The following is a 16,227-nucleotide window of genomic DNA, read 5'->3' as shown; positions in this document are numbered from 1 at the left end:
CACATCACAGAAGATCTGACATGGAGTAAGGCAAGGCAGCGCCTTTACCTCCTCAGGCAGCTGGGAAAATTCAGAGTCTTTCTCCCTTCAGTGCTTCTACTCTGGGGCTATGGAAAGCATCTTGTTCGGCACCCTCACAAACTGGTTTGGGAACAGCTAACGATACATACAAGGTAAAATATTAAAAGATAAACAACTAAATAAATATCACGAAAATAGCACGCATAAACACCCAACCCTCCATCCTTCTGTCGATTTCACAGTGTACCACAGTCCCTTAGTATGTCTCGCCCCTGCGTTCCTTGGCGGCTACATTTAGTGCTTTTATAGCAGTGGGGTAAAAACTGTTTTTTAGTCTGTTCGTCCTTGTCCTTGTAGATCTGTACCGTCTGCCTGACGGCAACAGTGTATGTGTATGTGCAAATAAAGTTGACTTGACTTTACAAAGATATAAGTGTGTGCAAATCATGGAATATTAACATGTCATTGTAATAGGTAATTAAGAAACCAAATTGAATTTTATATCTATTTCAAGGAAAATAGTTTAGTTTTTAGTTTAGAGATACAGGCCCTTCAGCCCATCAAATCCACGCCACCCAGCAATCCCCATACAATACACACTAGGGACAAATCACAATTTTTTTCCGAAAGCCAAATGAACCTACAAACCTGTATATCTTTGCAATGAGTGAGGAAATCAGAACACCCAGTGAACGACCACACAGTCATGGGGAGAACGTACAAACTACGCACAGACAGCACCCAAAGTCAGGATCGAACCTGGATCTCTGGCGCTGTAAGGCAGCAACTCTACCGTTGCGCCACCGTGTCGAAGTACAAGGATAACAAATTCCTTCTACAGTTGTGAAAAAGCCATGATGTTACCACACATGAAGTATTGTGTACTACATTGCTTCCTTCACCAAAAGCAAAATATACGTGCCCTAGTTGTGAAATGGGAAAGGTTTTGCAATGCCAGGACTTTGTATGAGGAAAAAATTGAATAGATTAGGGTTAAGTTTGTTGGAGTTCAGAAGAATGATATGTTATATGCTACGTAGATAGTGTTTTCTTGGAAACTTGTAATATTTGAAGGTTTAACATGGCTGATGCTAAGAATATGTTTCCCTTGGCTTGAGAGTCCACACCACGCCAAACCATCAGGATAAGCATTCAGATATTTAGGATCAAGATGACATTTTTTTTAATTGAATTTGAGTGATGTATATCATAGGAATTCTTTACTTCAGACGTGTAGACAAAGAGTATTTTCAGGTCTGAGGTTGACAGATTTTAAGTATAATGCAGTATGGGGATAGCATACGGAAATAGAGTTTATTCAACATACCAACCATTGTCTAGCGATGGGCCTGATAGCTACAGTTTCTCTTATTTCATGTCCCCATGTTTAAGCTGTTTTGGAAGTGCAAGATAATAATAAAAATGTAAAAATTCGTGAATTTTAAATATCAGTTTGCATTTAATATTTTTATTTATTGACAATACATCAAAGACAATGTAATCTTACTAAGCAAAAGACAAAAAAAAAATCACTTTATCCACATTGACTGACATATTCAATGTGGGTATCTGTACAAGAATAATGACCCAATTGTGCCACACAGTTTGTGATTTCGGTTTTGCACTGATTATAAAGATATAATGTAACTTGAGTGCAAAGTTAATTGAAACACATGTAGACAAGTGGAGCAAGATATATTCCAACTTCTTTAACTTTACAGTAACCACAATCCAGCTGCAGCTCGTGCAAAGCCAATCTGTCTAGATATAGTAATATACTTACATTAAATATTAACCAATGTTCAAAATGGCAGTGTGCGGTGCTTTATGCAAATCTATTAACCAGACGTACTGAGTTTTTTGTAGTCAAAAAGCAATATGAAATTGTCAAGATCATTTGAAACTGGCAGCTCTACATCTCCCTCTGCTGATACTGATCTTATGCTGATATCTATTACATAATTACATGTAAACTAACAGTCCATAAAAGGCAAGAAAGTTCATTGGTGTATTTTTAATGGGGAATGCTGTTTTATACTTAAGCTCTTTTGCAATAACATAATTGAAGGAAAATTGGATGGTTCTATTGTTCAGTATATTGACAGTGTGATTGAACATTTGTGTTAACATTTGATTTTGGTAATTAAAAAAAACCAGTGAAAACTGTAGAATTATTGGTGTTAGTATTTATTGATTTCAGCACATATTGATATTGCACCAAAATGCCTTATATGAAGCATCAATGTGGCTTAAAAATGAATGAAGTTCCAATTATCTCCATACTTTAACTGAGGCTGCAATTTTGAATGGCAATTTCTGAAACTGTAAGTACTAGCTTTTAATCTATGTTTATTGGGATATTTTTTAAGATAAATATTCTGTATGTTTGTAAGATGATAGAGAACAGAGAATGTTTGAGGGGTGCTGATGGTAAAGACCAAGTTACAGACTAACAGTTCCACATGTCACAGTTCCTTCTGCCTTTGAAGCTGTAAATTGAGATTTAGAGCTTTATGTTTTCCTTACTTTAAAGACAGAAAGCCTTCATTGTTGCTCTCAACCAGAGTTGTATTCCTATGGCCTAATTCTTGAGGTTGAGTAACAATCCATAACTAATCTTGCATTGACTCATACGTAAAAGCACATCCTCCTTCAGTTCATGTGTAACTGTTCAGACAACCAAAGAATAGCTTGCTCAAACTTGATGCAATTTGTTGAGTGGGGGCTCATGACTAATTTTTGTTTTGAGGACCATTGTAAATGTGTAACAGATCACCATTAAACTTAAGCATTTTTGTAGGGTACTGACATTTCATGATACAATCATTTTTCTTACACAGGAACCGGTAAAACCAACATAATTACCATGGTAGTTAATTCAAAGCAGTTCATGAAGTTGCCTATCACCATTTTCCTTTCATATGTACATCTATTCACAGTGGCTAGAGTCAGATATAATATTAATTGGTCTGTGTATTACTTAACTCTGTTTACACCATTTAAATGGCCTTCATTGGGTAAACTATGCTGAATTTTAGAATCTAAGTCATTGGTGTTAAATTAAACCTTGGATCTGGATAAACTTGAATCGGAATTGGGATCATCTTATTGGAAGACATTATTCAAAAAAGAGGAACAGGAGTAAACATCCATTTATATACAATTTAATCTAACTAAATATGTGCAAAGCATTTAAGCAAAATCCTGTAATAGTACACAATACCTCAGGCATCTCAAGAAAGGACAATATATTTTGTCCAAAATTTGTTTTGAATAATATTCAAAAGCTGGAAGTTGAGAGGTCAGCCCAGAATCGTGATGTGATAGGAGCAGAATTAGACCATTCGGCCCATCAAATCTACTCCGCCATTCAATCGTTCACCATTTTACATGCAATGAAATGTAAAATTACAATTGCGAGTTCTAGGATTTTGACCAAAGGAGGCTGGTCGACTTTAGCCAAGAAAATGCAATTAAAAAGAAATGCTAAGTGCAAGTTGTTTTAGTTGGAGAATTAAACATCTGCAGAAAGTAGATGTTCGGTGGTGACTGACATTGAATCTGCATCAAGCCCTGCAAGGATATGGCCTTTTGCTTCGTCTCTATTACTTGCATTCAATGCTACACGAAGTTTATGCCAAAACAGAGCAGCCTCTTCGGGTTGTTGAGTCCACTGCAAATATGTTGTTTTTTTCACAATTTTCCTCATTCTGTGATAAGGGGAGAGTTGATGCGACTGTATATCCTCCAAAAAGACCAAGATCAGTACATCTTTCTGCTCATCAAAAAGCCGAAAGCTCGCCACCTGAATTTCTTTCGAACACCATTCACTCTCTAAATATTTGCGACTTATTACACAAATTGTTTTCCTACTCATATAAATGCTGTCCACAATATTATCAATAATTGCTTTCCCAGGTTCGAAATCGCGATGGTGGAGACATAACTTACATTCATTATCGCCTTCCAGATTTGGCAACAGTTGGTTTAATACCCATTGTTCATCATGGGTGTTATATGAAACAAAGGCATCATACATATATCTTCCATCCTGTCGTCCCTTGTGCTTTTTGTCAGAAATGAATGCTAAGAATAGGTAGTAGGCATACACAATGTGCCACCTCCAAAAGTGATAGGTAAAACTTACCATTATTGTCATTATTATAACTGAAAACGATGAAACGTAAAGAACAAATCCATAATGTACAAGACAAGAAGCGGAATTAAAACCAATTAATTTCTTCCCCTTGAGATTAGGTGGGTAAGCACAAGTGAAGTGATCAAAGTATATCACTTGGGTCTTATTGTCCAAAAGTGACCAATTTAGAAACCAAGAATTGCCACATGCACACAGAAATGGGTTATCCCGAAGATCCAAAAACGTCAGTGAAGGTACAGCTTCTAAATGTGTTCTGTTTACCAGGCCAATTCGGTTACCCGCAGCTCTCAGAAGATTCAATTTGTTCAGTTTTGAATACATCAGAAGATCTAGATTTTCAAGGCCAACTTTGTTGAGATGAAGTTCACTCAGGGCAGGCAAATGCTGAAGCAGATTGGGACTAATGGATTGGAAGGGATTGTTGCCTATGTCCACGTAAGAAATATTCGGCACATAGCGAAAGACACTAGGACTAATATAACGAAGAGCAGTATTTCCTGCATGGAGTTCTTTCAAAGAATATAAACCATCGAAAAAATTTGAAGGAATGTTCTGGAGACCGTTCCCAGCCTGGCTGTTCACCGCGAGATGATGCAAGGACCTGAGAGAAGTGAACGGAGGTTTGTCAAGCCTCTGCGAAGACGGGTAGAAGAGATGGTTATCAAATAGTTGAAGGTCCGCCAAGGATTCAAGTCCTGAAAACACATCGAGTCTCAGAATATCGGCCGTAAGTTTGTTGGATCCCAACAGCAAATGTGTTAAATTCGACAGCCCTTGAAAACTTCCGTTCTTCAGGCTGGAAATCTGATTGTCGATCAAGTTAAGGTAATTTAAGTTCTGCAAATAAATGAACGTGTGCACCTCAATAGAGTTCAGTTTGTTACACCTGAGATTAAGAAAGTTCAGACTCTTCAGATCTGAAGAGAAGTTGGCTATTGCGAACAAATAATTGTTTCCTAGCTCTAGTTCCCTTAATTGAAAAAGACCTGAAAATGAAAGTGAGCCAATTTTAGTGAGTTTATTTCCAGCGAGAGACAACCGTTTCAGTTTGACGAGAGTATTGAAATCTTGAGGGTTAATACTGTTAATTTGATTGAAACTGAGATCCAGATTTTCTAGATTGTTGGCATCCAAAATTGCTTTCGGAACCAAAGTAAATTTGTTGCTAGCGAGGGACAGTCTCCTTAAAGAAATTAATCCCTTGAATAAAGAAGGTGAAATCGAGCTTAATTTATTCATTGTTAAATCCAAGTCCTGTAAATTAACGCACGAGGAAAACACGGTGTCGTTTAAAACACCGAAGCCATTTCCTCTCAGATGTAAAGCTGTTAAATTCTGATACAATTTGCAGATTTTCAGCAGGAGGGGATCAGTGGTCTTCAGTTGTAAGTCATTTAGTTCAATGTATTCAAGTGACGCACCTGTTATGTTTGTCAGAAGCGCAAGTATCTTAGATGGTTGCTCGCGAATCCCCCCGAGAGCTAACTTTTTCATTTTTTTAAAAAACATTGCATCTTCAACGTGGAATACGATCGACTCATTGCCTCCCGCAGACGAAAGATCCAGGGAGAGGAGGTTGCCGAGGACTGGTGAAGTTATGTTAAATACCACGAAAGGGTTTTTTGACAGATCCAGGTCCTTCAGGGTTTCTGGCACACGAGTAATATTCTGCGTGGCGAAACTGACTAGACCATTGTTCTGTAACTGCAGCTTTTCCACAGCAACAGCGTTAAATATATGATTCACATCCGCCAATCGATGCAACTTGTTGGAGGTTAAATTGATCGTCCTTACGTTTACCAAGCCAGCAAACGCATCAACATCAACCCACTCAATGAGGTTGTCGTTTAATAAGAGAGTGCTGAGCTTTCCCAAGCCATCCAGCATGCTCCGGGTTAACATAGTCAGCTTATTATAACCAAGGTTCAAAAACAGTAGATTTTTGATAGATGCAAAAGTCTCCTCTGCAATATCGCTGACATTGTTCTTTGAAATGTTCAATACTTGCAATTGAGTCAAATGGTCGAAGCTGGTTTTCTCTAGCCTCGCGATTCTGTTGTCAGATAAGTCCAGGTTTTCTGTATGTTTCGGAATGTATCCTGGGACTTTGTCCAACTTCATCTTGTAACACAGTACTTTTAGATTCGTGCCGACAAGCAAAGAACCGTGCACCTGACAATCATGCAGCGAGAAACTCGTCACCTGCACATCCAAATAGTGACTTAAAGCGAAAACTAGCAAAAGCTTTTTAAAATGCATGGTTTTTGTTAGGACCACTGAATAACCAACGAGTTTATAACGAGCTTCCGCACTTTACACGAAACCACACCCAGCTTAATGCCCATATTTGTTATATTCCTTTCTGCGATGCCTTCCGCATTGAATAAAGTGATACTGGAATTTAACATTGAGCAAACCACGAAGTGCTGAAGGAACACTGCGGGTCAGGCAACGGCTGTGGAAGGAATGGACAAGGGACGTTTCGAATCGGGACCCTTCTAGATATCTTTATTATTGAGATTGTGCGTGAACTTCACCTAACTAGTTCTTGTTCTTCCTCATACAAGGAGCTCGCCACAAGGGCCCTTCGCCACAAGGGTCCATTCATCGTTCTAAGCCTAAAATACTTCATAATTTAAGAGTTTTGTTAAAATAATTCTTAACATGACCTTTGTGGCTGACGTTGATTTTATTTGGTAAAACACAACGTGCTGGAGTAACTCAGCAGTCAGGGAGCATCTCTGGAGGTCTTATGAACAAGTGCCCAGACCCAAAACATTGCCAATCCATAACTTCTAGATATGCCATGTTCCTGCTGAGTTACTCTAATACTTTGTCTTTTGCTCAACATTCCAACATCTCCAGTTTCTTGTGTCTCTGTTTTATTTCCTGAATTGAGGTCTACTCATGTATTTTAACATGGGATAATTAATGATCTCCAGCCAATGAAGAGACTTGACAAGGCAAGCTGGTTGAGAACTGTTGGAGGTCAGGTTCTCTTGTCTACAGTTAAAACACACACCCATGGACAAGTACATAGATGCCTACTTATACTCTCAACATTTTGACCATACACAGACACACTACGTTCACATACCCACAGAGACAGAAACACACACTGCTCTTGGTCACACCCCACACCAGAAATCACTGTCACACTCAGCACTGCTTCCTTTCCCCAAAACAGAAAAATTCTCCTGGGTTTAGGGAACAGAGCAGAGCATGTGATGATAAACCTTGCTGTCTTTCAAAAAGTATGGACTGCTTGACTCTACTTGCACCGCATCCCCATTTCACTCTTGCTTCTGGTCTGTGGCCTGTGCCAGCTTAACACTTGGGTTGTAGTTCCCTACGGTATGAGAATGGAAAGTGGTGTGCAAAGCAAATTAATTTAGGAGCATTCAGTAGTACTGTGTCTTGAACTACCCTTCTAATTTTGCTATTAAGATGAACACAAACGTGGAGACTATCGGCAATATTTATTTGAACATCAATTTGCATTGTGTGCACATGGATGGGGTGGAGGGAACAGTTATAGACACTTTTCAATAAGCAATACAGACATAGAGAATAAAAATATTACATGGTGGCAACTTAATAGAAGAACTACAATTAAATGCATAGAATAAAAGACGAACAAATAACCATAATGATTGAGGGGTATCCTTTCAAAGTTAAAAATTGAGCAATTAAAAAGAGAATTGAAATATTAAGAGGATCTGGTGGCAAGTTTACACTGGGAGAACAGAAAGTTATAAGTTACAAAATCCTTAGTCAGCAAATTAGTTTAGAGCTACAGCATGGAAATAGGACCTTCGGCCCACCGAGTCCACACGGACTATCATCCGTTCGTACACACTAGTTACATCTCTTCCACATGCTACACTCTAGGGACAAATTTTGGAGGCCAAATTAGCATATAAACCCACATGTCTTTGGCATGTGGGTGGAAACCAGAGCATTTGGAGGAAACCACAAGGCCCAATGGAGAACGTGCAAACTCCACACAGACAGCATCCGGGGTCTGATTGAACACATGTCTGGCGCTGTGAGTGAGCAGCACTACCAGTTGTGACGCTGTGCCACCCTATGAAGGCAGTTGTGGAATTATATTAAAATGAATTTCAAGTAATCAAAGAAAAAGATCCTGTAGCAGAAATGAAAAGTTCATGAACTTTCTGCGTCAGGATTGGTTGCAGAACAATGGTCAAGGCCAATTGCCTGATAAGAGTTTGAAAAAACATGTATCAAGGACTTTCTTGGCACTGTAGTCACCATCTGCTTCCAGTGGAATAAGACTTTATGAAATACATTGTCAAATAGGTTATGAAGTGTCAGTAGAGTTAGAGGGTGAGATGACAATGCAAATGAGATTAATGACAATTGGGGAAATGCCCTGGGATACCAGTGGGAAGTTGGACAGAAGGAATATACACATGGCAGATAGGAAGGAAGTATTCAAAACAAATTGGACATAATCACAGTAACATCTGTTTGCCAATTTCTACCACTCCCATAGCACTTCCTCTTTAAGTTTCTCTTTGTGCAGTATTCAAGCTTTATTTGACTCTCATCGCGTTTACATAAATGTGGATGCTGAACATATATAACTTTTTTTAAGTTTTGGTGTCGTTTGTATGTTATTTGTAAATGTTCATTCTGTTTGTTTTGGTGTCCAAGCTGAATTTCAATAATGACACAATTGACATGAGTCTACTGATTGAAAACCTGATCAATTTACTAGATGCTACGTAGAAAGCATTTTATTGGGATATGTCACAGCATGGTTTAGGAACAGCTTCATCCAAGACTGCAAGAAATTGCAGAGAACTGTGGATGTAGCCCAGCCCATCACACAAACCAACTTTCCTTCCATTTACACGTCATGCTGCCTCGGCAAGACCGTCAGCATAATCGAGGACGAGTCTCACCTCAATCATTCGCTCTTCTCCCCGCTCCCATCAGGCAAGATGTGCAGAAGTGTGAAAACGCACACCTCCAGACTCAGGGACAGTTTCTTCCCAGCTGTTACCAGGCAACTGAACCATCCTATCAACAACTAGAGAACAGTCCTGAGCTACTATTTACCTCGTTGGAGACCCTCGAGCTATCTTTAATTGGACTTTACTGGACTATCTTGCACTAAACTTTTTACCCTCCATCAGCTATCTGTACACTGTGGATTTAATTCATCTTTTGATTCAAAAGGCATCTGCACCCTGTTAATTTGAAGAAGTGTCACGCTGAATAAAAGCAATGGTGAAATTTAATTTGTGAATTTAAGAAACTTCCTTTATGAAAACCTATGAGTGAAACTGATGATGAAATCAGCATTTAATACTGAATCAAATTATAATATTACGAGTAATTCACAGAAGGAAAGGAAGCAGCAAATTGGTAAAATGAGTGTAGGGAATGTACAGAATGCAGTGTTTCAGGAATTTGAAACTCAGGGCAAGTTGGACAACGTCACAGATGATACTAAAATGAAGGGAAACGGGCAACAAAGGTGGATGGGTGTATACAAGCATGACAGGTATTATGGATATTGAAATAATTGATTCAGAAGTGGCAAGCTTAAATTTACAAACATTTAATAGTATGGAAATTAACACAACCCAGTATAAAACAGGTGGCCTATTTCATGACAGTTGAGGTTTATGACAAGTAGGGTATGTCACTTATTGTTCAGTAAAGATGACTTCTGTGCACTGCAAACTGGCATATAAAAGATGTAGGATGTATTATCAACGTTGATACCAAAAAAAAGCATAGGGAAATAGTGATCTGGCAATCTTAGACTGAATAAATGTTCAAATTTTCTTTTATTTCAGACTACAAATTAGAAAATGTAAGCTAATCAGATAAATCAGAGCAAGGATATACAAATTAAAATAGTGCACATATGTAATATATCAGACAACATCTGCAGAAAGTTTAGTTTAGTTTATTGTCACGTGTACTGAGGTACAGTGAAAAACTTTTTTTTGATCTATAAAACTAGAAGAATGAGAGATTATTCTATTGGAACATATGAAATTTACATTGGACAAGAGGATGTTTTCCTGACTGACAAATTTGAGGATTGAGGTAAAGAGAAATATCTTAATTCAAATGATGATTTGTATTCCTTAACAAATGGATGGTCAGCTATTTCTGCTCTTCCCTTTTCTGTTAATCCTATCTTTCTGTCTATTTTCTTTCAGTATATTATTTAATTATTGTAACTTGGACTTCCTGGTTCAGACTTGGAGTGGCTCTGTAAAGTTCCTCAATCTGGCTGGTTAAGGAGCAAGACAGTTTTATGTCATTTTTCTGCAGTGTGGATTTTTTTTAACAACTGCAAGTTCCAGAGAATGAGTAAGTTTATTGGCCAAGTATGTACACATACAAGGAATTTGCCTTGGTGCTGGAGCAAAAGCCCATACAATGACAGTGAGCAAATGATAAATGTGATGAATGACAAAAGCATTCTGTCACCATTAAATGCAAAAAACCTAGACCATGGATACATGAAGGGCAAAAACAATGATGGATTGGAACATCGACACACTTGAAAGGGGAATAGGAAATGCCTCTTCACTGGCAGCCATGGGCCAAATAATTACTGGAGTCAACCCACATTCTGTCCAATTAGTATTTATTAATGAACATGCCAGCCCAGGAGCAGAAGATTCAATAAAATATCTGTCACACAAGGTATTTTCTTTCAACTGTTAAATAATATCTAGCGATGTTGAACATTGGAAATGATCTTGTTGTTTTCTGAAATTTCTCCCTTTGTTGCAACTTTTCCTAAATATTGGGAATGGCTGTGTTGGGTTAGAAGTTAGGCTGCATTTGGGATATTGCTTTCCGTGTTATCCGCCCCCTCCATCCCCTGCAGGAAAGACGTGGAGGCCTTGGATGGAAGGGAGAGGAGGTTTACCAGAAAGATGGCTGGATTAGACAGTATTAGCTACAGGGAAGAGGGACAGACTTAGATTGTTTTCTCTGCAACACCAGAGGTTTTGGGGTGACCGGATAGAAGTGTAAAAATTTATGGGAGGTATAGATCGGGTAGACAATCAGAATATTTTTCCCAGAATGGCAATATCAAAGACAAAGGCAATATCAAGGGCATAGCTTTATGATGAGAGGGGCAAAGTTTAAAGGAGACTAGACCAAGTGCAGACCCGTTGGGTCTGTTCCCCCAACGTGCGGTTGCGGGGAGGGGGGGGGCTAACCCCCACCCACATGCTAACTACCCCCTTGATATTATATTAATATTATTAATATGTTCCTTTTACCCCATAATGGCCCTATCTACTGACGCATAACCCCCAACTTGCAGGGGCTTCTAGAGAGGGGGGGGGGGGTAGAGAGTGAAGGCAGAAAGAGAAGGGGCAGAGCCAGAGAGGGAGGGGCAAAGACAGAGAGAAGGGCAAAGAGAGAGAGAGAGGGGGGGGGAGGGGATCGAGGGGAGGAGATCGAGGGTGGGAAGGGAGGGGGAGAGGTGGGGGAAGGGACGGTGAGAAGTGGGGGGAAGGGAGGTGAGAGGAGGGGGGGGAAGGGAGGGTGAGGGGAAGGGAGGGGGAAGGTGGTGAGAGGGGGTGAGAGGGGGAGAGGGGGTGAGAGAGGGAGGGGTGAGAGGGGTGGTATGGATGGGGGGGGTTTGTGTGGGGGGGAGGGGGGATAGAGAGACGGGGTGGGGGAGAGGGGAGGGTGAGAAGAGGGGAGGGGGGGGAGGAGGAAAGGGGAGAGATTGGGAGGGAAGAGGAGAGCGGGGGTAGGGGAGGAGAGAGAGAGGAGGGGGAGGAGAGTGGGAGGAGAGCGGGGAGGGCAGGAAGGGGGGGGGGAGAGGGGTACAGGGGTGGGGAGGGGGGGGAGAGGAGGGGGAGGGGATGTTAGAGGGGCGGGACAGAGAGGTGGAGAGAGGGGATGAGGGGAAGGGGAGAGAGGGGTAGGGGAATGGAGGGGGGAGAGAGAGGGGGGGGGAGAGAGAGAGAGGTGGGGGGAGGGGGAAGGTAGAGGGGAAGAGTGGGGGAGGTGAGGGGGAGAGGGGTAGCGGGGAGTGGTGCAAGAGAGAGAGGGGGAGGGGGTGGGGGGAGATGGGGGTTAAGTGGGGTGGGGGAGGGGGAGGGGGGGAGAGAGGGGTTGCGAGGGGAGGAGGGAGAGGGGTGAGGAGAGAGGGAGATGGAGTGGGGGAGAGGGAGGAAGGGCAGGAGGAGTGGGGAGGGGGGGGGGGGAGGGGGGGAGGGGGTGAGAGGGGGTGGGGAGGGGAGAGAGGTGGAGGGAGGGGGGAGAGGGTGGGGGGGGAAGAGTGGGGAGGGAGAGGGAGAGGGGGAGGGGAGAGGGTGGGGAGAGAGGATGGGGGTGGGGGAGAGAGGGATGGGGGTGGGAGCAGGGGGGGGGAGGGAGGGGAGGGGAGAGGGAGGGGTGGGGGGAGGGGAGGAGAAGGGGGGAGGGGGAGAGGGGAGGAGAGGGGGGAGGGGGGGGGGAGGGGGGGGGGAGGGGAGGGGGGGAGAGGGAGGTAGGGGGGAGGGGGGGAAGAGGGTGGGGGGGACTCTCTGCCACAGAGGGTAGGAGGCCAGTTCATTGGCTATATTTAGAGAGGGAGAGGGTTAGAGAGGGGGTGAGGGAGGGGGATGAGGAGAGGGGAGGAGAAAAGGCAGGAGGGAGGGGATATGAGTTGGATGGGGATGGGGGGGAAGGGCGGTAGGGGCTCGGGGGAGATGGCCTACTCCTGTGTCTATGTTTCTATGTGGAGGGAAGGGGAAGAGTGGGAGGGGGAAGGGTGGGGGTGAGAAAGGGAAGGGGTGGGGGAAGGAAGGGGGGGGGGGGGGGGGAGGGAGAGAGGGGTGGGGAGGAGAGGGGATGGAGAGGGGGAGGAGGAGAGGGGTGGGGGAGTGGGAGGAGAGAGGGATGGGGAGGGGAGAGAGGTGTGGGGGAGGGATGGGGAGGAGGGAGATGGGGTAGGGGAGGGAGGGGGAAGAGTGGTGAGGGAGGGGGGAGAGGGGGGGGGAAGAGTGTGGGGAGGGAGAGTGGGAGGGGGAGGGGAGAGAGAAGTGGAAGAGTGGGGAGGGAGGGGGAGAATGATAGGGGGAGTGGTGGAAGAGGGACAGAGGGGTAGGGGGGAAGGGGTGGGGGAGTGAAGGGAGGGAGGGGGAGAGAGAGGGGTGAGGGAGGTAGAGGGAGAGGGGTGGGGTAAGGGGGAGAGAAGTGGAAGAGTGGGGAGGGAGGATTAGGGGGAGTGGTGGAAGAGGGACAGAGGGGTAGGGTGAAGGGGGGGGGAGAGAGGGAAGGGGGTGAGGTAGAGAGGGAAGGGGTGGGAGGAGGAGGGGGAGGAGAGGGAGATGGAGAGGGGGGAGAGAGAGGGGGGGGAGAGGGGGGGGGGAGGAGAGAGAGGAGAGGGAGAGAGAGGTGTGGGGGAGGGGGTAGGGATGGGGAGGGAGGGAGGAGGGAGATGGGGGTAGAAGAGGGAGGGGGGTGGGGGGACAGAGGGGAAAGAGTGGGAGGGGGAGGGGTAGGGGCAGACCATCTATTCCCATTCCCTATCACCCCCAATCCTCTTTCTCTATTCCCACACACGTGATCACGTGCTTCAACACAGGCTGCTGGGGGAGCGGGGCTGGGGCTGGTGCAAAGGCATATGTAAATGAGATCCATTCCGATTGGACATCTGTGAGGGATGGCATTGTGACATCACATGATGGAACGTTCACCAACATTCTATGGATGAGAGCTGTTATTTAAAAAAATTTTAAATTTTTGGTGGGAGGGGGAAGGATATTATTAAAAATGTGTACTTAAACACGGCAATATTTAATGGGGAGTGGATTAGCGAATGAAAAAATCTCGGCGTTTCAGCATGTGGTATTGGCGGACCAAGGAATCAAAGGCCAAAAATCTTATCTGAAAATGGAATCTGACATACACACACACACACACACACACACACACACACACACACACACACACACACACACACACACACACACACACACACACACACACACACACACACGCACAGAGGATAGATAGATAGATAGATAGATAGATAGATAGATAGATAGATAGATAGATAGATAGATAGATAGATAGATAGATAGATAGAGCAAGTATTTTACACAGAGGGTGGTGAGAGCCTGGAATGTATTGCTGGGGCTGGTGGTGGAGTCAGGTATGACAGTGGCATTTGAGAAACCTTTAGAAAGGCACATAGATATGCAAGGAGTGGTGGGATATGGATTATAGGCAGGCAGCTAGGTCTGGCATCATGTTTGGTGCAGACCTTTACAACATATTTATTTTTAATCCAGAGAAACTATGGAGAGGAACCCTGGATGGGCTGATTTTGAAGTTTGCAATAGATATGAATTGATCACAACTCCTTGGTGTTATCACTGACCTAACCCCTTTAAATTCCTTAATTCAATCACTGACCTAACCCCTTTAAATTCCCATTTGCTGATCTGGCAAACCCAACCATAGAGGAAATGGAAGATGTACTCAAGTACATTCCCTATATTATTGCAGGGTGTGAAATCTGAGGGAAATGCCACAAGTCCTGGAATTTAAACAGGCCCAGAAACTCCTGGAATCAGGGCTGGCAGCATCTACACAGAGAAAGAATTAACTATTCAGGTCAGTAATATATTTTGATAAAATATCACCAACTGTTATGTTTGTTCTATTTGCAGACACTTTGAGATAGAGAAAGATTTTATTAAAAACATGCATCGTATTTTTGATGTAAGCAGAAAGTCGAATTTATATTTTCCTTGTTATTCTTACAAATGCGTTGAGATAGATTAAGGCTATTGTATGATGTTGGCAGTTATAGCATTATATAATATAAACCAAGTAATAAGGCAGAAAATTAGTCTTTTATTTTCAGACTGTAGGCTGTAAGAAAGATGTCTGCCTTGCATTGTTTCTGCCTGATAACATATTCAAATGCGGTTTCAGGTAACTATTGCGAAAAACCTGTTGGGCAACATTACTTGCTGGAAGAATGAAGTATTTAAAACTATAGTCATGCTGAAAGCTCTTTCAATTTGCTGAATGACTTGAGATGTTTATGCAAAGTCTGTTATCAACTAAACGTAAGGAACCAGTGCAACCACGTTCGAAACGGTAAGATTTTTTTGTTTGCTCTCCCGGCCTGAACCTTTTTACAATATTACTGTCACCGTAATTTAGCGATGACATATTTTATGCGTATATAACATTCTTCTTGAAAGAATGAATTGGGCACCAGATCTTCTGCATGTTTGGCTGACCCTTTGTTTATTGAAGTGAGTTAAATAGTAACTAGAGAAACCTCTTCACAGGTCCTTTAAGTTTCAAAGACTGCTTTCATTTTTGCTGCAATCTAATGCCTGTAAAATCAGAATCATACTACTTTATATGAACAGTTTAAAAACATTCTTAAAACATGCAGTTATTTCATAATGTGATTATTTCATAATGTGATTTGCTAACCAAGGTATCCCACTTCCAGACCCCTTTCAATGTTACACATTAACTAAACACTTGTTTAGATTCAGATTCGATCAGATTCAATCTTTATTGTCCTTGTGCAATGTACAGTACAGAGACTTAGTTTAGTTTATTGTCATGTATACGGAAGTACAGTTAAAAGTGTTGAGTTGCGCACTGTACAGTTAACATAAAGACTATACATAATAATAATATATTTTGTTGTCATTGCACATAAGCGCAACGAGATTTGGTATGCAGCTTCCAACCGATGTCATAACATAATAACTAATAAAATTTGGATTTAGATATCCCGAGAACATGGATTGTAAAAAGAACAGTAAAACAGTCAAAACCAAAGATCCTATAGCAGAGCAAGATAGGCTACTCCTGCTAAATGCAATGGACTGACGTGTAGTATGCTATGGAGGGGATCATGGGCATTTTTCCACGCCCATTTTAGCAACCTGAGCCTACCTAACCCGACCCGACTCGCACTGTAATCAATGTTGCGGGGCAACAGTTTGTGTCGGTTTTATTCATAAATCTGTCAGTTGAAACTTCTTGTCAAGAATATAATTTGA

General features: G+C 42.5%; 2 protein-coding genes across 4 annotated transcripts in view; one reads left to right on the top strand and one right to left on the bottom strand.

Annotated features, from left to right (window-relative positions):
• Positions 1-458: 458 nt before the first annotated feature.
• tlr22 (toll-like receptor 22) lies at positions 459-7,000 on the bottom strand. The gene has a single exon (XM_055643028.1). The coding sequence runs from the start codon at positions 6,437-6,439 to the stop codon at positions 3,536-3,538; it is 2,904 nt and encodes a 967-aa protein (XP_055499003.1). The 5' UTR covers positions 6,440-7,000; the 3' UTR covers positions 459-3,535.
• Positions 4,870-16,227, top strand: part of arhgef37 (Rho guanine nucleotide exchange factor (GEF) 37) — a 111,625-nt gene continuing 100,267 nt past the window's right edge. Inside the window, exons 1-3 of one of the 3 annotated variants that reach the window (XM_055643032.1) lie at positions 4,870-5,005; positions 14,699-14,806; positions 15,131-15,298. The gene's annotated coding sequence lies outside the window, so the exon portion shown is untranslated. Of the gene's footprint in view, positions 5,006-14,608; positions 14,807-15,130; positions 15,299-16,227 lie in introns of those variants that run through there. The other 2 variants (XM_055643033.1, XM_055643029.1) reach the window with 2 other exon arrangements.

The sequence above is a fragment of the Leucoraja erinacea genome, chromosome 11 (assembly GCF_028641065.1).
Source record: "Leucoraja erinacea ecotype New England chromosome 11, Leri_hhj_1, whole genome shotgun sequence".
NCBI classification, from domain to species: Eukaryota; Metazoa; Chordata; class Chondrichthyes; order Rajiformes; family Rajidae; genus Leucoraja; species Leucoraja erinaceus.
The sequence above is the reverse complement of the archived record's forward strand: the minus strand, read 5'-3'. Positions and strand labels throughout refer to the sequence as shown.